The 24156-nt window shown below is 40.2% G+C and overlaps 1 protein-coding gene across 2 annotated transcripts in view, besides 1 other annotated feature; it reads left to right on the top strand.

Annotated features, from left to right (window-relative positions):
* Window positions 1–1122: part of a mobile genetic element that runs on past the window's edge.
* The window catches only part of Neto (Neuropilin and tolloid-like), an 81380-nt gene that overhangs the window by 22195 nt on the left and 35029 nt on the right, over window positions 1–24156 (top strand). For both annotated transcript variants that reach the window (NM_001298282.1, NM_167371.2), the window contains exon 3: window positions 14931–15189. In NM_001298282.1, coding sequence (NP_001285211.1) covers window positions 15039–15189 — 151 coding nt within the window. In that variant the 5' untranslated portion in view covers window positions 14931–15038. The remainder of the gene's footprint in view (window positions 1–14930; window positions 15190–24156) is intronic.

Consider the following 24156-nt stretch of genomic DNA (forward strand, 5'->3'; position numbering starts at 1 on the left):
ACGTATAAACCGAAGTCTTGGTCCAATGATTAGCAAGTTAATTGAACCTGATCAAGGTCTACACTGGGACTTAGTCTTAGAAAAGGTCGAATATACCCTGAACAATACACTACACCGCAGCATTAAACAGTATCCTAGCATAATGTTATTTGGGTTACAACAAAAAGGACAAATTATGGATGAGTTAAAAGAAAAAATTGAGGAAATTGGAGAAACGATTGAAGAAAGAGATTTAGAAAGTATTAGAAATAAAGGCGAGGCAAGTCAGAAAATAGCACAAGCATACAATAAAGAATATGTTGACAAAAAACGAAAACGATCAGGAGTGTTCACAAAAGGCGACTACGTCATGGTTAAAAATTTTGACTCAACAACAGGCATAGCTAAGAAGTTAATTCCAAAGCATAAAGGACCCTATGTCATAAGCAAAGTTCTCAAAAATGATCGCTTCCTTCTGGAAGATGTTGATGGATTTCAAATTTCTCGCAATCCTTACCGGGGTGTATGGAGCATACAGAATATAAAACACTGGCAAAGAAAAATTAAGAGTCTACAAAATAGAAAGTATAATTTGAGAAACTCTGTACAAAATAGAAAGTATAATTTGAGAAACTCTGTACAAAATAGAAAGTATAATTTAAGAAACTCTGTACGAAATCGAAAGTATAATTTAAGAAGCAATTGTAAAACAAAGAAAACAAACAAGAAGAAAAGAAAACCAAAAAAATGTTTAAGACCGTTCAAAAGTATCTCCACTAAGAAGAATAAAATAAGAAACAGGACCCTTAGCTTTAAGAAACGTTAATTGTTATAAAATCCTACGATCGGGAGATCTAGTTGTCAGGACGGCCGAGTTGTAGTAGGCTGCTCCTTCTACCCTCTTCCTTTACTCTTAGTCATACATACCTAATTATACATAGCCAATCTAGTCATAAGCTTATACACTCATACACCCATCCTTAACATACAAATATTATCGAGAAACTTATCGACTAATCGACTCGCCACTCTGCAGAGAGCGCGGCAGTCAGTCGCTGTTGAACCAAGCTAAAGGACAGATCAAAAATAAAAGAGACACGTGAAATTGTATTAGAATATTAACTTCTGTAAACGGCGGCTAAAATGTGGTAATTAAATTTGATTAATATTGCATCATTAATATGAATGTTTCGGTTTTTCCTTTCTCAAATATGGCCCATTATAAATTGCTTATATATAAAACATAAAGTGGCACACACATTTGCTAAAATCATCGAAGTAATAAAATTGTTTGTATATTTAAGTTATCTAAATTTACATTTGTCTCGAGTACACAACTCTACTACAAATTCGAGTCAATGATTTTCGTGAGTTATTCATTAGACTCATTCAATTGAAGTGGCTCCATGAGGATCTTGCACCCGCTTGGTGAGCTAATGAAAACTAGGCTTGGACCAAATTTTTAGATGGCAATGTCCGGACGTTAGGAACTCCATGTGATAAGTGTGCAAACAAATTGAGAAATGCAACAAAAATGGCAACAATTAGAAGGACTTAGAGGCTGGTCGTCCGGCAAGAACAACAACAGGATAGGCAACACCAACAAGGACATTAAAATGAATGGCTAGCCGAGGACCCAAGTAGAAGCTAAATACATTGTCCTGCCAGCCAGACAAGCGGACAGGCTTATAAGGGAGAGCGAATGAGGTAGGAAAACGGACAATGGGCCAAAAGTGCTGAATATGCCTTACAGGTCATCAGGTGAGCCGGCCATCGCTTAGCCTCCTTTTTCTTCTTTGCTCCAGAACACTGCAAAAAACTATGGGTTAGGAATTCGGTTTGCACTCGGTTAATACTGATGAATTGTTACTGGACTTAATTGATAGCCATACTTACATATTGCATTATTGATTAATGCCATCCGATAGAATTCCCTAAATTAACCCAGCTCCTTTGGCGATCCAAAGTTGTGCTCACTGTTCATTCTTCTCGTTTACTGGCTCATTTCAGTTCATCAACCTTCCACTTAAGGGACTGAAAAGAGTGCGGCGATGGAGGGGTAAGTGCGGTGGAGACAGGGCGGGAGAAAGGCGGAGAAAGTTGGGCCCGCAGCTGTGGAACATTGATGTATATCCTCACTCTGGCTAATTGAATGAATACCTGCTCTACTACACCGCTCGCTTTCCCTCTATCGCAAAATTCAGTTAGCACCTGGAAAATTTGATTAGCCTAGGTGTGTGTGTGTGTGTGTGTGTGTCTGTTTGCGTGTGTACGAGTGTGGATGTGGGTGTGTCTGGTATAATAATTCGTAAATGTGGCATGAAAAATTGTTGCTTGTTACTCGCAACGCCATATTCATTTATGCATTTATAATTGCCCAGACAAAACGGTTTATCAACCAGCGAGTGTGTATGTACAGATGCCATACCTCGGCATTCCCTCCATAAACTGACCGCACATTTCAATATATTTGAAAATTCATTGGATTTCCCGGCCGCCGTTCGTGGGAATTATATTCTGTGTGTAGTTATTAATTTTTAATGCTCGCCGAGCGGATGTTAAAATTGTTTTGGCCAATGGATTGCAATCGGAGTATATAGAGAGAGAGGTGTAGATTGCTGGCAAATACGCTACACTCAAATCCACGAACATTTGCTCGCTCATAACTCGACCAAAACTGCATCAATTTAATGGGTTTAACTTTGCCGGTATCTATTTGATTAGCAAATTGTTTCTGAATTTGAAGATTATCACATTTTGATGGTGTGACACAGCCATCTAAAACGTGTGCATCATTTGAGTTAATAAATATCTAGAGGTAATGTCCTAGCTTATTAAAAGGATTGTATAATGTTGATAGATTTTATATTCAATACATTTTGTTACCTTTTTTTTTTTGTTAACAATTTCATTTTCTAGACCGCTAATTCAACTGAATTATATAGCATTCAATTTGTGCTCAAATGGGTTTTTTAAGTGGTCAGAGTCATGCCCGTTGGCCCTTAATGAACCAATTATGCATTCCTTAGTTAACCATTTCGAAAGTTGGCCCAGAACGACCGACAAGTGACACAGAGAATGGAAGAAAACGCATTTAAATGTGTTTTGTCATTTGGCGGAATTTATGATGGTCTCTTGGCCAAATTGCTAAATGTATGTGTGCGTCTGTGTGTGTGTGTGGGTGGGTGGGTGTTCGGTTGTGTCTGCCTGTGCGCAAATCCGATTATGTGAACAAAAACCGTTCCGTCCGCGAATTACTGTCGGGAGAAATAAAATGCAACATTATTCTTGTGGTCGTTGACTTTGGTTTCGGTTTGCCGCCCCATTTTGCATGCTGTCCATTGACATTGCGTATACGCCCCGTATTACCTAACTCTTCTATGCATGTGTGTGTGTGCGCGTGTGTGCGTGTGTGAGACTGAGTGTTTTGTCCACTGCTGGCAAATTCCTTTGGACTTTGTGGAGTGGCCTTTTGCATTTTTCTTCTCTCTTTACTTTGCATGGGGTGGCTATAAAATACTCGGGCTTTTATTTATAACGACATCAGAAATTAATCTTGCATTATGTGCGCGCGTGTGGAGTTGTTCGCTCAGCTTATCCTTTTCATGAAGTTTGTTGTCGTCGTCACACACCACACACTGCCGCACACAGACACGTGCTAACACTCACTAACGCACCTGTTTTGCTTACATATGCGAAAGGGCGACAAAAGTGTCAGTGGTGATATGCTATATTGTCACTAGTCATAAAGTTTGTTTGAAATGCATTTAAGCTACCTCTTTCTTAAAAACACCACTCGATTGATTTATATATAAAATACCATTGTATATTCATTATAAAAATATGAAATGGAATCGTTCATCAGTAGCTGATGTGTAAAATATTCGTATAAAATCACAGATCAAATCTTCAATCATATAATGATATTTCAAATGAAATATATTTGTCTGGTGGCTGGCTGGCATCACTTTGCCTTTGGATCGTTTGTCAGTCATGTGAGGCACTGTCGCTCCATCTTCATCTCCAGCTCCATCTGCAGTTCCAGGTCCCTGTCCATATCCATCCCGGGCTGGTCCTTCGCCTGATCCCACCACCCGCCACTCTCATCTCGCTCAGCGTTTTCCACTTGCGTGTTTCCCCGGGTTGTTCATGAAAAATTACAACTCTCAGCATCAGGCGTAACGTGCGATAAATTCCAAAAGGACACACACCACCCATCTACATATGTAGCACGATATGGCGATATAGCTGTAGCTGTACGTTGGTATGGGTGTAGTAGTTCAGGTTGATTTTGAAATTCGTTGCGTGTAGGATAATTCATTGCTTATTATCTTTTTTTGAGGCTGCAATTTTTGGGGCTTACCTTTCTTATTACTTTGGATTTTGCTTCCTTGGTTATTTTTTCTGTCGCTATTTTTGGGGTCGAGGATGGGACTGTGGGAGATAGCAAAATGCTTTATTAATTTAGTGTGTGCCAGGCAAGCACGGAAAAATAACACATAGAAAAATTGATAGAAACTTTGTGGTGGCAAAGATAAGCTTCAAACATTTGCATGTTATCTTTATATATATATATTATATGCAATTATAGTATTACCACATATTTTGTTTTTGGTTTCTGTATCGGTATATATATTTATTTCATGTAAATTTGGCGTTGTCTGCCTACTTTTCTCCCAGTGTTGTGGGAGAGAAGTGGGACCTGAGCGTGTTAGCCAGACAATCGAGCCTAATGATTTATGAACTAGGCGCGCCGAGCGTGGCCGCAAGTATATAGCTAGGACAGGACCAGGTCCTTTCCTCCTCGGAACCACCGGGCTCCTTGCCAATTTCACCATTCCTTTGCCTTGCACTGCTCTTCGTCCCTTCACCGCGTGCTCATCCTGTCGCCCCCTTTGCTTTGCGGTCCTGGTTTCTCCTCTGTCCAGGATGATATATGATGCCGGAGTTTAGCGACTGCTTAAATGAATTTTTCACACTGCAACCATTCCATGCTGTTGACTCGGAACAAAAGTCACCCAAAGTGGTTATGAAGATCCCCCAACGACATGATGAACGAAGCGGGCAAGTAAGAAAAAACCGAGGCTTCATAATAAAGGCTGCAAAAAGGCAGTGACAATTATGGGTAATTTTACCATGTTCGAATCATTTTCGAGGCATTCAAGGGAAATCGGGAAAAAATGCGGAGAACTGGAAAAGTGGCAAAGGGGAAAGCCATTTGATGTGATAATTATAAGCTTTTCCTTCGACTACCACTGACCACTGCTACTTGGTAAAGAGGAAAATTTGTAAATTAGTGAAGAGCATTTCAAACTAGCTTTCATTTTAAAAGTTATACGCAGATCCAGACTTCAGACATTTCGTTTTGAAAAAAAAAACCCCCAAAATGCTGTTACAATTATTATTATTGAAATAAATAATTACGACTTCACAGCCACTATATTTTCAACTATTGTTTCGGCTATTATTTCGTTTATAACCGTTTCCATTATGGCCATTACTGGACAGTATCCCTTGAGCTTCTGCTGTGTCACCGAGTGCATTTTTCGCTTACAGCCAAAAATTATTGGCAGAACTTCATATTTCAGTCGAGCGGAAAAAGCGAGAGGTAAAGAACTTTTGCAAATGTCATGCAGGTGATTGTGGCAAGGGGTTGGCGGCGATGGTGTGTGGGGCGAAGTGGGGCAAAATGGATAGTTGAGTGGCCAACAACTCAGTGGACCGCTCGCTACTCGAATCGCAATCATTTATTAAAAGGCAGCGAATAAGAAATTGACGGCGGGTGGTAGGTGTGGAAATGGAAAATGTTAGCCAGTTGGTATTGAAGAGGGGCGGAAAATATACCGAACGTGCGGGGTTAAGGGTTCGTTTTCCACCCACGACTGACACTTGGAGCGCAGCCGTTTGACAAGTTTAAACTTGCACTTAGCCGCGCAGCATTGAACATTTTCCGGGAAAGCGAAAGGGTTTTCCGAAAACGGTCGGGTAGAACGCCAGGATTTTTTGCTCCAATTTCAGTCAAATCAAGTGGCCACTTAGTTTCGGGCGTCGTCATTAGCTTTCAACTTTTGCAAATTGAATTTAGAAACGTTCAACGTGTCCACGAGAGCAGCCCGAACTGACAATTCCCAACACCATAGCCTGTCTCCCAATCCATCCCTCTCCACTTCCAGAACTCGTTCTTCACTGGGAGAAGAGCTTACCAACTGTCTTGTTTTGAAAAGAGGAACTTGCATTTGTCCAGAGACATTCCATATTTGGGCCATTATTTCTTATGTTTTGATCAATATATCGAATATTATTTTCACAAAAAATAGGATAATGATTTTGGTAAAAATAATCGGTATTTTGATCAAAAAATGGGAAATAATGGCCCAAATATGGAATGTCATACCTCGTTGAGTTTGTTTTTTAAATTCCAATCGATTCGCATTCAAGTTTGGGAATTCTAGGATTTTTCAATTTTTCGCAAATTTTAATGATGTTACCCCTTACAAAAAATGCGAAAATTTGGCCAAAAATTAATTTTACAAAATCAGTTTAAAAGTGAAAGGGGTTGTTAGTATTGGTTGTAAGGAGTATAAAATGGTACTTCTTTTTGTTCTGTGACTATTTTTAGTCAAGTTATAGCAAAAAAACCCCACTTGAAAATTGATTTCTTTGCCAAAAATAGTTTCCCAGATTTTTTGTGAAAAAATATTTGGAGTTTTGATCAAAACATTAGAAATAATGACCCAAAAATGGAATGTCATACCTCGTTGAGTTTGTTTTTTGAATCCCAATCGATTTGCATTCAAGCTTGGGAATTCTAGGAGTTTTCAATTTTTATTTATATTTAAATGATAAATAAAATGATAAATTTATATGTATATATATATATTAATTATATTTGATTACAAATATTTTTTGCTGTAGTATCGAAGCAAAGTTTTCTTCTAGTGTAGATTGCTGTCTGGTAGTATTTACTTAAACGAAAACTTTGCCGCCCAAAAACCAGTCCCCTTCGCCACTGCTACTACTATCTCTTTCGCAGCCCCATCGCCCGTCTCTTTCGCGTCCTGTCGCCTTGTCGCTGCTTTGGGAAATGAAGCAGTTCACTAGGGAGTTGTTTCATGTTTTTAAGTTCACTTTAAGTAGCTAAAAGTTAGTTTTTATGCTTGGCACACGCAGAACTTGGCTATCAGTTGATAAATGGCTGGCGAGGCTTTAAAGATTCTATCCACCGAAAACCCGCTCATTTCTTCAATCCTAAGCTCCCCCCCCCCCACCAAGTTCCCCTCTTCTGCATTCTTTTCGTTTTAATGAAGCTTTCGGGGTGCCAAGGCGCCTGAATTAGCCAAAAACTCGAACCAAGTGGTAAGCCACCAAATGTGGCAATGACATTGTGTTATAACACTCTTGGCAAAAAAAAAGAAAACATTATATGATACCCTTAAATGAAAATAACGAAAATAATGATAAAATAATAAAAATAAAAAAAGGTAAAATAAAAATGGGTATCACTTGATGGAAGGTCTCATATATAACTCGCGTTTCTAAAATATTGTCAGCCACTGTATCATATACTTTTCATATACTTAATATCATTATGTACACATGCACCCCCAGCACATAACATGAATATATACGAACTCTTTATGCCAAGCATAATAAGCAAAAAGTTTCGACCAACTGGTATGGTATGTATTTATGAAAATATATATTCAAAAACAAGTGTGCAGAAACGAACATTTTTTTTTTTATGAAATGCTTTTCCTTCTCTTTGCGCCATTATTTTCTGGCATAAATGTTTGCTTAACATAGAGCAAATATAATTGGTCTTGACTTAAGTATCCGCCCGGGGGAATTACTAACCAATTCATCAATTTTGCTAGCTTCGCTTTGAAATGCGAAGTAGAATGGAAAAATGTACAAAGTCAACGTTAAGTTTGCATCAAGTGATTTACTAACATTTGTTTGCAAAGCAGTTTAATTGAATGCCCTATTAGTTTATTTAAAAAGCCAGAAATATTTCACATATTTTTTTAAAGTGGTGCCCCACAGATAAACCAGCTAAATGTTTTTCAAACTTGTTAGTTTTATATCCTAGAATATAAATTTGATCCGCACACACTACAATAGTTGCAACAATGTCCTGTCGATCGAAAGCGCTTAAACTTATTTGCTAACTTATAATCTCGTGGGAAACGTTTTCCACATATTGCGATTATCCGTCCAAAATTTTTGGCAAACTTGGTATCTTGGATGTTGCTGTTTGAGCTTTACAACTCGACTGGGTTTTTGGTTGTTGTTATTCAGGGCGTTTGTTGTCTCTTATAGAAAATTTAGCTTAAGTCAGCTGGCAAGCCAGCAAATCAAAGCGAAGAAAGCTCTCGCCCGTGGTGGCAAAAATAAAACAAAATCAAGTAAAGTAAAGTAAAGTGGAATATAAAACAAGGCAACGTCGAAGGAAATCACGAATTCAGCAGGAGCCAAGGCAACAGACAGAAGGGAAAATATATGTATATGCAGAAATCAGTTTGCCACAGCGACTGACATATTTATTACACTGCCTAAAAGGAGCTTGATATATGAACTGATTCATTTAATCATACTGCATTTGTCAGTCACAAATTGATTGTCTCCGATCGACAATCTTGAATTTGTGCGGCTTTTTGAAAAATTTATCAACGAGGCTCCTCGCATTTCCTGCTTTACGAGTGACAAACGAAATATTGAAAAAATGACACATGAAATGCCGGGAATATTTTCGCTCTAATGAAATCAAATCAATCATGATTTTGAGGTTTGGGCCCCGGGAGCATTCCTTGCGTCCTTTTCGTCCTTTTCATCCAGCCCGTCTGCTATAAATACAAATTGGATAAAACTGCAGTGCGTGCCAAAAAATAAAGGACCCGCCTCCCAAAAAAAAAGAAAGAAACACCAAAAAAAAAAAAAAACAAAAAAATAGAGATCAGATTAAGACACTGGAATGTGAAACGTGGCCAACATGCTGTCGTCCTTTGGGTCCATTGAGGTTGGGAATTTCTGCAAGCTGGCTAAATAACAACAAAATCACTCGGTTGTCCTGAACAATCCTGGGCAGATGTAAAGCGGCGAAGCCATGGACTGGGCACTAATTAAAGTGCGTCCCCCGGCCCATCCAAACTGGTTTTGGCCCCTCCACGCGCAGCATCATTCTGTTTGCCAGGGGAGAATTTCGAAATTTTACAAATTAATTTCGTGTTTGAAGCAAATTCGTAAACAAGTCTTAATGTGCACTAAAGCGTGTGTTCCCAAGGCCGTGGAGTGGGCGTCCATTGCCTAACCACCCATCTAATAATGTTGGGCGCCCGCCAGACATGAATTTAGCATTTATCTAGCGCCACTTGAACAACGCCGTCGTCGCACGACGACAATGAAGATGATGATGGCGGCGCAAAATTTGTGGGTGTTGCCACAGCACAGTGGGTGGCTATGGCTGGCAAAGGGGGGGGGGGGGGCTGGTGTCCCTGTGGTTGGGTGGTGGTGACCTGACGGTGGGTTCGGGCTAATTTCAACGCCTCTTAAGCGCACAGTGGTTGCGAAGCCCAGCCCTCGAGTGCGCCCCAAAAGTCAAGGAGTGCCTGAAGTGGGACCAGCAAATAAAACTTTAACACTGCCGCCGGCGAGAATAGCTCAAGGTGAACTTTGGTCCTTGCCAATTGGAAAGTGTCACACATTTGTTGATGGGGCCTTAAGAAGATTTAGCTGGGCTTAGCCTAACCAACAGTAAGCTTTAAATTGTGTGAGCCCAGCTTATTGTATACTTAAGCGATTAGTGGACAGCTCAATTTAAATATTTGTACATTTAGTGTGTATGCTTACAAAAATTCCTGTTTAAAAAAAATTATTTACAATTGTCACAATGTGCTGTCTACCAAAACAAAGGATGCTCGTAGAGTATATTTTTAATATAATTACCATTCTAATTAAATGACATTTGAACTGAAGTTCAAGTTACTGAAGATTCGCCACACGGTGCACTCAATTTCGGTTCCATGGGCATGTCAACAGATTCTTCGCTTGGCTTTCATGGGCAGTAATTGTTGTTGCCGTTGTTACTTTATGTAGATGTGACGGGGCAGGTTTTTGCCATTTTGCCAGGGCCATGTTCGAATTTGTTTCAATTCCAAGGACTCAGTCATCATCTCCTCGCCAGCGACACGTACGAGGCATGAAGTCATGGCATCCTGGAAAACCGATTTTTCGGGCAACGAGAGAGCTGGGGTCTGGGTAGACGACGCCTTTGGTGGCCAGTCAAGAGTGAAACAGCGCTGTTAATATAAAGTAGGTAATTGAGATGGAAAGCGAGGGAAAGCGGGGGAAAGCTGCTGGTGGCCCCCTTTTCAAACGAACTTGTTCAAATTAATCAAGTACAGTGGACTTGGAGCGTGTTTCTATTTTCCTTTACCCTCGCCGCTGACTCAGCACTTTGGCTATAAAATCATGCGTGGCCGGCAGACAATGAATGCACATAAAAATAATAATTGGAAATGGAATTGGAAATGAAAACAATTTTCATGGCACATGAGTCGGCGCAAAGCGTTCCAAGTAAGGCACTTTTCCCCCCAGACCATCTGTTCACTGAGAAAATATACACTTTGGATTATTAAAAATGATTCAAGAATAAGCGAGGGAGTAAGCTTTCAAAGAAAATGATAAGTACTACTAAGAATACATATTATTCAATGGTGAATAACTGTTTAATTATATTGAAATCAATGTGGTATTTGGAAGAACTTTTCGCTGAGTGCTGCCTTGTTTGTCTCGGTCATAACTTTGGCTCCAATTGTGTGCAGGTGCTGGCCTCTGAACTTTGGCTCTTGCCAATTTTCTTTTGCCCATTGTTTGGCTATTTCTTTGGATCGCTGAGCAACCTTTGACCTTATCGACTCTCTTGGTCGGGCGCAATTATCACCCCAAGATGGCACACCAAATCGAGTGTGCTGCCAATTTCGAATGCGCTGCGCAGAGTCAGTGGAGTCCTTAATGCCCTTATCAGTGTCACCCACACGCTTTCGAACTCATCCTCGTTCTCATCCGCATCCGCATCCTTTGCATATGCATGAACTCCCCATGGCGACCCACGCTGCGTATGCGTAATGTACGTATGCGTATGCGTAATGTGTCGCTCTGGTTTGTCGCCATTTTTGGCAAGTGGCCTGTCGTCAGTTGGCAACCTGGGCGACGTCCCGGCCCGTATGCCGGAGAAACGATTAGGGAAAGGTTTAAAAAAAAAAAATCCAGTTCCTCTCGATCATATCCCGCATTTTCCGAGGCAGTGAAGTGGAAAAATACTTCAACAGCTTTGGTCCATAAATGTGTATCATGGCAATGATATGAAGTGATTTTATTATTGTATTATTAGCTCGTTAACATGATATTAATTGGATTTAAATAAAGGAGATGTTGTAGACAGCTATTATACATAGATAAGTGTCTACAAATGGCTTAGTTTTAAATAGAAAGGATATGATTGAGACAAGCACTTAAGTTCTATACATAACATTTTTTATTAGTTTGCTTATTAGAGTAATTTGAAATGCCGCTTTCTTATGGCGATGTTTTATATTCCTGCAGAGTGTATTCAAATGCTTTGTTATGCTTATGCTCGTTTACATATTTCAAAGCCGTAACTGGGCTAAAAACTGTTGCTCCTACGTGCTCATATATAATTCCGAACTGCACCTAAGACAGACGACCCCTTAACCCCAGATGCCCCCAGTTGTCCAAAGCCGGGGTAGCAGCACAATACAAAAACGTAAGCAATAAAATGAATTTTTATGCCGCATTTTCGCAATGCAGGATAACACCCATACAAAAACACACACATATCCATACACACACACACACACACGTAGAGAGCAGGGCCGTCACCTCGACAAAAAATATGTGTATGTTACCTTTGGTAGAGCCCTTAACCCTACACACTCAGCCCCCAGGATGCATTCCTGGAAACCAAAAGCGAAGCGAACACATTTACACATGTAAGTGCATAAAAAATGTTTATGAATTTCAGTTTATGGCGCGTAAAACACGCCAATAAATGTACCAGGGCATTAAAAATGCCTTTCCCCAATGGCCACGCCCCCTTTTTGAGGGGGGGCGGTGCACCCGTTGGACTTTGCCGCACTAATAAACAATCAGAAATGGGCATAAAGTATGGGGAATCGGGCAGGAATGGCAAAACGGCAAACGACAGCGGGGAATTTCCCTTCTGTGTTTTTCCTCGCTTTTTGTCTTTCCCCCCCCACTTCCATTTTCCTCTTTTTTTCCCATGTTTTTTTTTTTTTGCTTTGCCAGAAGGTGTTAGTCGCCCCGCTGGCGCAGTTCTTGCGGCCAAACACACCGCCCCGCCCAACATTTTCTCCCCGCCTACCATTAATATTTATGCAAAAACACACACACACACATGCGCACACCCGCACATTTGGACTTGTTGTTGCTCTCTTCCTGTCAGTCTGCTGAAGTCCTGTAGTCCTGGATGTCCTGGCTCCTTGGTGTTTCCTTATTGTTGGCTGCGTTATGCCAAGTGTGCTCTAATGCACTTTACGACACTTTATGGCAGTTTGCCGGGGGGCAGAAATTATGGCAAATTGATGAGAATATACATATGTGACTTGGCTCCGCGCTGGTGCGAAAGTTTTTGTTCGCTTTGCCATTGAAAGTACAATCGGAATTTTCATTTCAATATTTTGATTTTGGTTCTATTGTATATATATACTCGAATTAGGTCGTTTACGATATTTAAGTGAAATAAAGGGTAAATTGTATGCAATGGTAATGCGATAGTATTTACTGAGAAATTTTTATTCAATTTTAGGTTCAATCATGGCGTAAGAGCAGCTTTCTTTTATTGAGGAAATTAGAGCCCGCAATAAAAATTCCACCGATTGCCAGGCGAAATCCTGAAAACCCTTTTCATGCCCACAAACGACACCAGAAATTTGCGTCAAACGCACACTTTTCCCATGTTTTGCCCGTTTTTTTTTTTTTGGCCTAATGAAAGTCCAAGGCAATGTCCCATTTTTGGCCATGATCCCTATACGGAATTTTAGCGCCCTTTTGTCTCGACGCCACCATGCAAATCGTGTGGGCGGGGCAGCATTTTTCCCGCTCTCAAGTAGCCTCAGTTTTCGCCCCATTCTTACCCATTGTTAGATGGCATGTTTTTTCTGCGTTCTTTTTTCTTTCGAGTACTTAACGCCACGAGGAATCGCCTAAGACAACTGAAGCGCAAAAAATGCGAAAAACATGCAGAGAATAAAGTGGAAAATCGGAGGGTAAAGAATGGCTAAATGGACGATTGGGTGGCGGGGCGTGTAATCAAAGCGTTTGGATATCAAAGATTCGGAAAGAGCAAAGTTATGCATAAATTTTGGACGCCGTCGCGACGGGCGATTTGTGGAAATGCGGAAAAGCGGTGCCTCATCCAGAACCGCCAAAATCAATAAAGGAAACAAATTAGTTTCGTCTTAAAAGCAGCAGCAGCAGCAGCATCAGCACAGTATCAAAATAAAATTTCCAACAGTCTCGTGAACAAAATAATACCGCAAAAACAAGGAAAAGTACACACTTAAGTCACATAAGACGGCACTGAGAATAAATGTTGGTAGTTCGTGTTGTAAGGAGAGAAGGGAGAATTAAAAACATTTTTATTTCTAAATAGTTTTTAATAACGTTATAAAAAAAAGTACGCACGAGAAATTTTAAGTAATACATTTTGGATTGGTACTTCAGTTACGATAACACAGCTTAAAAACATAGCGAGCTGAAGCGAATTGAAGCCGTTTTAAGTTGGATATTTACCGTGACTATTTTTTTTTATTTTTTTTTGACAACTTTGCGTGTGTAAATAGGCTGGCCAAAGGACCCTCAGTGACATTGTTTGTTGTGGAGCCGCAGGACACGAACAGACACAAGAGCCTAATAATAGCCGCACATAAAATTTTATTAGCACGAGCGTAACAATTCAATTGGGTCATGCTTTATGGCGCCGCAGGGGCGGCGAGGGGACGCTTTTCGGGGGCTGAACTGCAACCCCCTTCCCACTCAAAAAAAAAGAAAAATGCCAGCACATTTGGGTCATCCAGGTGCAGTCGAAGGCCCGGAAAAATCGAAAAAATGAGGTGTACGTGTGCAGCGTGTGCTCTCTTTTTATGTTTTTATGTTCTCCAAGATTTCACTTTCATCAAATGATGTCAGCGACAAAGGACGATATTTGTCGCAAAAAGGATAGTTTCAAAGGAGCTTAGGTACGAACACTTAAAGAAAATAATTATCAATAATACAGGGCATCGAATTTTCAAGACAGCACAATAAACCATACCTTTGATTTTAATTATATTATATTGTTATATATTGTTTTTTCAAAACAAACTGAGCAAATTAATTAAATTTTCAAATTCCCTATCAGCGCCCCAGTGAAAGCACCCTTTAGCATTTTTGATAATCCTTCACCAAATTCCAAACAAATTGCAATACATTTGTCTGCAATTTGCCAACACTTGATGGGATTATCATTTATTTTGGTGCTGACATTTCGCCAGCGGCGAAAACTCAATTTGGGGAAAAACTCATTTGTTGGCGCGACGAAAAAGGAGCGCAAAATTGTTTGAAGAAAATCGAGCAATTGTCTTACACTCGCTCCAATTGGATTTCCGTTATGAAGCTTCTGGTACAGCGGGGGGCAAGTTTATGAAACCATTGAATTGGGGAAAACGACGTATGAAACATTTTAGCAAGAATTAATTTAACAATTACATCATAACAAAGTGTATATTGCATAATATTTTTAATGTAAGTTCCATAATTTAAATTTTGTTCAGCTACTATTATTATGGTCATGGCTGTATCCTTACTGTATCTTGTTCATTCTCTCCGATCCGTGTCTTATCCCTGCCGTTCTTCTTCTTCACTATATTTTACAGTTACGTGTGAGGGACTCTTACTGCGAGCGGAGCAGCAGAAAGAGAGGGTGCAAGTAGGCTAGAGCGAGGCGGAGACTATAAGACTGAAGCTGGCAAACCTCACACAAAATGCGAAGAAGAGGAAGCACTTGCAGCGCACAACAACCACAGCAGCGGCCACACAAACAGCAGCAGCAGCAGCAGCAGCAAAATCAAAGGTTAATCCCCGGCCAACGCTGTTCGCTGCTAATGTTGCTAATTGTTGGCCAAGCAGTTTACGGTAAGTGCCACAACATAGCCAAAGGCATGCGTGATGGGGAAGGAGGAATGAAGTGCGTGTCTGCACTGGAAAAAAGTTCGAGCTACTCTCGAAACTAAGTGCCATATATGCAACGTACAAAAAAAACATTTAAATAATTACGCTTCTCTTACATCATAATTGATAATTCTTGTATTCTTTATAAAACTAAACATCAAATTAAGGAATATTGATAGTATTTTATAATATTCTGAGCATTTTAGTATTTAGATATTAGTTAAATCTAATAAGTAATATTTTGCTAAAGATAAACATTTTCTGCCAGTGTAATGTTGTAAGCATCTTCACACATGTGCAGTGTAACTTTTATTGGGCGGGACATGGCCATTGCCCCGTTCTCTGACCTCATTAGACGTTCATTTGTTTGCTTATTTATGCGAATGCGTACGCACACACATACATACATACGCACTCACATGGACTGGGAGGCTGGAAGATATATCGGCTGGTATGTTGGATCATCATCTATATGGCCATATGGCATTTGCGGTCCTTTGTGTTACCAATTCCGCACACAAGTCGAATGCATACATTTTCGCTTTTGTCCATAAAAATTCGAATCCTGAATGTACGAGCATGAAAAAATGTGAGTGTGTGTGAGAGTATGCCCCAAATTGTATGCTACAAAAAGCCGCGCACAAAGATGATGTACGCATGTGTATGTATGTATGCACGCATGGGATGTACATGTGCGTGTGTATGTGCTTGGGCCTGGGTAGAATTCTGTGTTCGCCTGCCTGTAATTAATTGACTCGAACTCGCACATTTTTCGCATCGAGCACAAAAACAAGTCACAAACTTTTCGCCTAGACGGTGCTTTTTTTCCACTTTTGCACATACATACATACGTATATGTGCACATATATATTGCAGTGCAGTCAAGGTCGTGTGAAAGGGACGACAGTTACGCGGCATTACTCTTACCCTTCTTTTGCATATATTTGTTTTTTTGTTTTTTATTTTGTTTGTCGCACATTTGTGGCAGTCGGCCAAGTTGGTCAACATGGCATAAATGCACAAAGTTGGAGAATCTTCCATAATGCCATCCTATTTACATATATAGAGTTGGCTTGTACCTGCCAGCTTATTTACCAATATGCACAAGTGTGTCCTTTGTGTCGAGTCGAGTCGAGCTTAATTGGCCGATTTTTTGTCTGCTTAACTTTAAGTGCCTTGGAAATCGTTAAAGGGCTCAAAGAGTCGCGATTTCAATCGATTTGTCTGTGGATTTTCAGCGATTCATTTTGCAAAGCAAGTAAATGTGTAAATGATTACTCGAAATGGAAGTTCTTTAAAAAACAAACCCACATAAATGGGTCTGAGATTTCTATTTAATAAAAATCCAAACAAATCAACTTTAAAGCTTGCTCTTAAAATTGTTAAATAATGAAATTCCCAAGTTCACTGGAAGAACAACACACTCAATTGTCCGGCCAAGATACCAGGGCCACGCCCCCTGTTCGCTTGATATCCTTGTGTAGCACCGCAGATGCGTTTTTCTCAACTAGAGTAATTGATTGACGCCAATGGTCGAGCATTTACCAGCTGTCGTGTGGTTTCTGGACTTTAGACTCGGTGCCCAGGACTGCAGACTTGGGCAGGGGCACATTTATCCTTTGATAGGGATTCATTTAATTGCCCAAGCTGTCTGGACGTCGTTGCAGGAACTTTGAGCTGACAGATTCGCCCACCTGTCAGGGTCCGGCAGAAGGACATTATTCGGCTTTTAGTAACTGAAGCTGCCAAGATGCCAACGGGGTCGTTTTTTTGTAACCCGAAATCGTTATGTAGCACAAAAACACAAGGCAAAAAAGGTCAGAACAAACACAGAGACGAAGCCGCATATAATTTTGCCTAATTCCTTTGCTCGCATAATAATTTGCGTAACCCGGCCAGAAGGATGGATTCAGATTCCGATCAGGATGGCGGTGCCAAGGGAAAGGGATGGGGGAGGCAGCTGTCGGCAGTCTATCGTAATTGTAAATTAATGCATGCAGAAAATGTGACCCCCACAAGATGGCGGCGACCGGAAGTCAGCTCTCGCACCCGCACACACGCACACACACACATACAAGCACTAACCATATTGTTGACTTTACGCCCAACGAGTCCAGGATAAAATGGGGTATATGCGTCAGGGGTTAGACCACCAAAAGTTATGTTTTCAAAGCACATTTTAAGCTAACGAAATGTAGAGTTTTTTCTATACATATTACCAATATTTATTGAAGAATGTATACTACTTGATTGCCGCAATCTAAATCAATATATTCAAGAATTGGAAAAAAAAGGAATCAACCGGTCTATGCTAATATGGAAGTCTGCCTTTTTCTTAGATTTCGTTTATTTTACTTCGCTTCGCCAATAATTGAATAATTTTGACATGAAAAATGGCACAAAGGATGCGATGCGGCTGGGCGGCAAATCGTGTGGCGGGTGGGGAGGGGTATGGGGATAAGCCCCAAATTTATCGGGGCGAGGAAATTACCACACGTGGCAATCAAGCGGAAATATTCGGCTATGGAATGTTTGCAACCAAATGCGAAAATCAAAAGCAAAAAATATAAATAAACAAAAACCAGATCGAAATGTTGATAAAATGCCTGGCGAGTGTAGAATTTCCATTTGATTCCGGTAAATCGAGTAGTTGAATTTCCTACTTGTGTCCGTCTGTCTGCCTGCAAAAATGCTGTTGCTAGTGTGGCAATGGAATTGGGTATGGGGAATGGAGAATGGAGAATGGGAATAGATCCTCCGGCTTGCCAGTGGGGATTGCCTTTATTTATTTGAAATTAGAAACTGCCAACTGTTCCCAAAAGTGGCCATTAATTAAGGGCTATGGTCTGCCCGCTGTGGGGCAGCAGCTACTGGGGATTGCGTAATGACTGCAAAATGCTAACAAATAGCCAGTTGCCAGTTTTGAGTAGCCATCTTAACGGGAGCGCCGACTGCAGGGGGGATTCACTGTCTGACTGAGTGGGACAAATGGGTACTGGATTTGTAAGTAATTGTCTCACCTTTTCCCCGACACAAAGGACAATCAATTTGCGCGTCGGTAGCGAGCTTTTCCGTGTCATTTCCCAAATCAGCCAATGAAATATGGTTCCAGGGATAAGCTTTCTTTTATTGCTACGCTCAATTAATTTAGGGTAAATCGGTGTGCAAAATGTATTTCTACACAATTCACTTCTATTTAGATTAGCTTAGACTTAGTTATTTTATAGTTTACTTAGTTTTTTTATTTGGTTTTAAATAAGTTTTTTCTCTTTTCGAACTTGTGACTCTTAGCTCGTGCTAAAATCTCACTTGCAAGTGTTTGTTAACTTAACACTTTTCTGTTCACTTTCTTGGCCAAATTTAAGGAGATCAGGGCAATGTTTGTTTAAAAACCTTTTCATGCTCCTGTCTTTTGCTGGGCAAGAACTTGCAAAAGTTGAGGGAATAAAATTGGTTTTGACTCGGAGCTGGGCTTTGGGCCTTATTCAACATTAGCTAATTTGTGTGCGCTTCCTTAGTCGGGGGGGATTCACATTTTTTTTTGCCCTGCTTTTATTGCCTCTAATTTCTGCATCTTGCACTTGGCTCTTCCGCCGTTTTTCAGTGCCTTCTGCTTGTTTTGGCCGTTCGACTTAAGTGCCATCCTGAATTGTCCTGGCTGCTCCTGTTCCAGATCCTGCTGCTCCTGCTGTTGCTACGGTTGTCTTGACACTGATTTCAATTATAAATTTGTTTTTGTTTTGTCTGCTTGTCTCGTACCCATTTCCCTAACTTTCCCCGGTTCCTGTTGGCTTTTTTCTTCACATTTTCTTTGCTTTTGGTGTCTTCAGTTTTTATTCTTTTCTTTTTTTTTTTTGATTGTCCCGAGCTGCGATTGCTTTCTCAATTGGTTCCGCTGCTAGGAGCGTTTGTCTGGCTATCACTTTTAATCTAAGTTGGTAACAATGCTCCGGCCCAAGAGCCACGCCTCCATATTCGTCCACAGCCCCCTTAACCCATGTTGTCTACCTAGCTAGCCGTCTTGCTGCCTTTCTGCCTTTCAGCCAGGATGTGAGCTCTGCTCGGTGTCCTTTTATTTCCCTTTCAAGAGCTATAAGCTTATGTCTCTGGCTTTGTGGTTTGGTAAACATACTGCACAAAATTATATTCTGCAAATATTTTCACAAGCTGAATGAAAATGTTTGCAATACTTGCGAAAAGTTTCTGCGGAACCAAAAAAAAAAAAAAAAAAAAAACCTACAAAAAAATACAAGCAACAACAATATGCACAAATTTCCAGGAAACTTGGAAACATTTATTTTTCGAAATCTTACTTTTAATTCTACAAAAGAATACTTAAATAATGTTTAATTAAATTGTGCAACTATTTCGGACCAGTCACAAAAAAAAAAAGAAACCCATGTGGCTTAAACTCCTTGTGTAAAATGTATATCCTTTGTTGTGCCACTTAGTTCATGTCTGTCTCTAATTTGCTGTTTTTCTCTTACATATTCTAGAATTCTTTATTGTTATTTTTTCACCCCAAATGCTGTTGCTTGGGAAGAACCCTTCTCGGTTTTTTTCTTATATTTTTGAGCATTTCTTTTTCCCGGTAATCCCAGCGTCTATTATTCCTGTCCAAATCTTTTTATTTATCAATTTTGATAAATCCCGACATGAATTTAAAAGGGCAAACGACATTGATACGCATGAATGTTGGAATGGTATTTGAAGGGTATTTTGAAGGAACCAAACGATGAATTGCTTGAACTGTTTACTAAATTCCGTGAATGACTTTTAGCGACCCCTTTTAAATACCACTACAATTTACAAGAAACTATTCAGCCAAGTGTAATTTCATTTTTATTACACTGCAAGCATGTTTCCACCAATCTCCTTCATTCGCATTCTCGATTTCCCGCAGCCAGGTGCGCCAGGTAAGCACCACCACCAACCTCATCCCCCCCCCCCCCCCAATGGCATTTTCTATAGCAGATCTGAGTGAAAATGCAGTCAACCCTAATCAAATTTTCGCTGCAAATTGACAGTTTGCCTGCAGATTTTCATTTCGCGTTTTCATTCCACCCACTAAACACGCACTGTGTGGGTGAGGGGAGTGGAGGGGGGAATGTTGTGGGTGGTTTAGTTGGGGGGGGGGGATGTAAGTGGGGTGGTGGGCGGTGTGGTTGCAAGCCTCGGTTAAAAAGTTCCGTTCGTGCTCGGATTCCGCTGGCTATAATTTGCATACCGGGTATTTCAGAAGCTGAAGAGTGTGCATACATTAAATATTAATATTAGGTGTCAGTTGTAGCTATTAGTATATAAGTAATACTTTACAGTTTATTTAATGTAAAAAGGATTTTAATAACTTAATTTAGTGCACGAAACATACATCTAAATGGAAGTGCAAATAAATTCCCAAAGAAATATAATCACACGCATACCCAGCGCTTAATAGGTACTCGATAGTCGAAGTACGCTGGCTTTTTGTTTCCTTTCATTTTCCCCGCCTTTTGTGCCTCTCATTTCGTTCCGCTTCTGGTTCGACGTTCGCCCCTGGCGCCCAAAGTGGGGTTAAAATAACATCCCCCTTTATCATCTGACATAGCCGCACGCTGATTTAATTTTAAATCTCTGTGCCCTCACTCAAAATTAAAACGACGTCAAGGCTCGGGGTTTCAGGTTGCCAAAGATACGCCCGTTTCGCTGCGATATTACGTATACGTACTACATAGATCCGTCGAGGAGGAAAAGGACGCGAGCAGGGTGGGGAGAGCAGGTTGGGTTTTGCCGGAGACTTGCTCTCAATTTGCCTGTCGCAATCCAATTGTCGGGCATTTCATTTCAATTTAACAATTTTGAAATCCCTCCCATCCAACGGAAGCGAACTGCAAGTTGCCGTGGATGTTGCAAATTAATCTGCGGCATGTCGCTGCTTTAGTTAGTTGCGTTTGACGTTTGCGTTTGTACTTATTGTCTCCGACTTCCGGTTCCTGCCGACTCCAGCAGGATTATGTTGGCCAGCGCAGCAGATATTTTGTTTGCATTTGTCAAATTTGACGTTTCCAATGATTCCGTGACATGCAAATGCCATTCGAATTCCAGCGGGGAAACGGGGAAACAAAATCCCAGCAATTGCATAAAATCATTTGAAAGCGCGCGATAAACACGAAAAAAAAAACTGTTGAATTGCAAACAGAGACAGCAAATATGGGTAAAAAATTCACAGAAAATGAACACAAAAAAAAAAAAAAATGGGACCAGCGAAATAATTGCCAATAACTAAAACGATAAAAACACTTTGACACGATCAACACATATTGATATATTTATATGGAGAATTGTATAAATACACAGTTTTTTAACCATATTTGTGAAGAGCTTTTATTGAATTTTGAATGGTGAAAATTAGAAGCTCGAGCGAATGTACATATGTAATGAGGATTTTTATTTTCATTCATAAATAACATCGTATAAAAATGTAGTTTTCATTCTCAATAATCAACGCTTTAAGTTCGGATTTTCTGTATGAAAAATTTCTTACACATAATTTAAATAAAACCATTTTGCAACATTAAGAAAATGCAACTTAGCCGCAACTTAAAGTCGAAACTAAAATCCTTTCGCCATTATGGCCAGCAGATTATGATCTGGGCTTTTGGTTGCCGAAATATACCATTGTCTGCCGTTAATTTTAAACTGCTGGCCCCAAAAATGCATTAATAAGCCAGAATGACAGGCTGCGTGGATGTGGGCGGTAGGCGGTGGGCGGTGGGCGGTGGGCGGCTGGAGAAGGCGGTTTCACCTCCTTTCCCCTGCCACCGGATAAATGCATAATTGATGATTATGGTTTCGAGCATCTATTTCCACTTGCGCTACCCATTTTCGCAACACTGCCATCTACCAATTAGAAATATCAGGTTTTATTAACTGAACCCCCACTGCTTTGCAGGTGATTCCTGCCAATTTGGGGCTTTTCTAGGTGTAATGAGCTTAGCTTACTGAGGGGCGTGGCAGGCAGGGCCCATTTGGATGGGTATTATGTACCATAAATTTCGAGAGCCAGCACGAGATGTGCATCTTTTGTTGCCCGGCTGCCATGTTTTATTGCTAATTGCAACTTCAGGTTGCATTGTGGCTTCTTCGACAGCGTTTGCCACGCCCACTTTGGCAATCTACAACCGCCCCCCGTCCTCGCCTGATATTTCCAGTATATATGTCGCCCTCTGGGCAGCCATATCGTGCCATCTTCGTTCGATGTTTGCGCCACGAAAAATAATAAAACTGATTTTATTTATGTGCTGCGCCAGACCCAAAAATTGAAATTCTGCAACACGAGCAGCAACTTGAGATGCAGGACACCAGACGACGGGAATCCTGCCAAAAGTACGAGTATACACATACATATATACATACATACATAGGAATGGAAAGAAAATCCCATCGCGTGTCTTAGTTATTGTTACCATATCCACTCCATCTTCATCGCACGACGACGATTGGTTTTTTCCCCTCGATAATGTTGTCGATGTTTTTCGCTTACGGCTCACAATTAATGGCATACGTGCGAAAAGTTTATATAAATTATTATCGCTGTTCCATATTTATCTGACAGGCGCACAGCTTCACACAGATACTTTTTCGCCAAATGCAGCCCACAAAATGTATCCATTAATCATTAATTTAGCATGTATTTCTATTTAACACTTACAAATTGGTATAGTCACGAAGTGCAGAAGTTCATAATGATGTTCATAATAAAGAACATCTTATGTAATCAAAAATACCATATTTGTTTCTATTAAATGCACAATATTTAGTTGCCTTTCTTTCGCCATTTTATTGCCAGTGTACACTAATTTCCCTATTCTTTGCTACGCATCTGCTAAGTGCCTCATTTTCCATGTTAATTGCGAATTATGACGCAAGTATCTAGTTGCACATTGCCATTTGGCCTCGCCCACTTTTCACTTGACGCCCAAGTCTTGCGGAATGCGAATATGTGGCATGTAGAACTTTGCACAGAATAACGATACTCTTACCAGCCAAAAATTTATTCACAATGAAATCACAATGAATTTGGACTAAGATCTTCTGCCTTTATTTTATTAAACGAAAAGAAAGTTGAAATAAGTTGTTGAATATAACATTTCCACGAATTTAGAGGCTTTAAGTCAAATACTTTTAAATAAATAAAGTGAACGGTGAAGAAGTGAATTGTTATTTTAAATTATTACTTGTGTCCATACAATAACCCATAATGAATTATTGCTTTGGCTTAATTTTACCTCAATCAATTGCTTTTTAAGCTTTGTCAATTGTTAAGCCTGTGTTTACATTGAAATTATTGTATTAGTTTAATTTTAGTTCGAACAAATAATGCGCTTTTCGGCTCAATCAATTGTTAAGCTTGTAATTTTAATTGTATTTGTATTTTATTGAAAAAGATTATTTAATATCTAAATTGGAGCCGCGAGAAGCTTCATGCGTTTAGCCCAGGGCTCTGAAATTCAATAGGAAATCAATGATTAAATGTTTGCCCACTCAATTATGAATTGACATCAAAGTCCCTTTTTGAAAATGCCGTGGAATGGGTCATTTGATGTGTATTTACATTGATTTGGAACAGCACTTTAGCGAGAAGTCAGTTGAGTTCGCCAGTTGCGAAAGCGTTTAATTTATTCAATAGAAATTTGTAAATTGTAAAAGTTGCAGGCGAGCAACAAGCGGCAGCATTCAGCAATTAGTAAATCATGAGAAAATTATATACTTTGTGAAGGAGCTCCGTTCCAGTCGACGGAACCCAGTTGCCAGACGAAAATTTTAATGCAAACTGTAAATTATTATATACGCGCTTACTTTTCGCCCGATTGCAGCTGCTGGCTGCAGTTCCTCTCTGCCAGCCGAAGACATCCTGGCCAAAAGCCCCGCCCATTCGCCCATTCGCCCCTT

This window comes from Drosophila melanogaster, chromosome X (assembly GCF_000001215.4).
Source record: "Drosophila melanogaster chromosome X".
Taxonomy (NCBI): Eukaryota; Metazoa; Arthropoda; class Insecta; order Diptera; family Drosophilidae; genus Drosophila; species Drosophila melanogaster.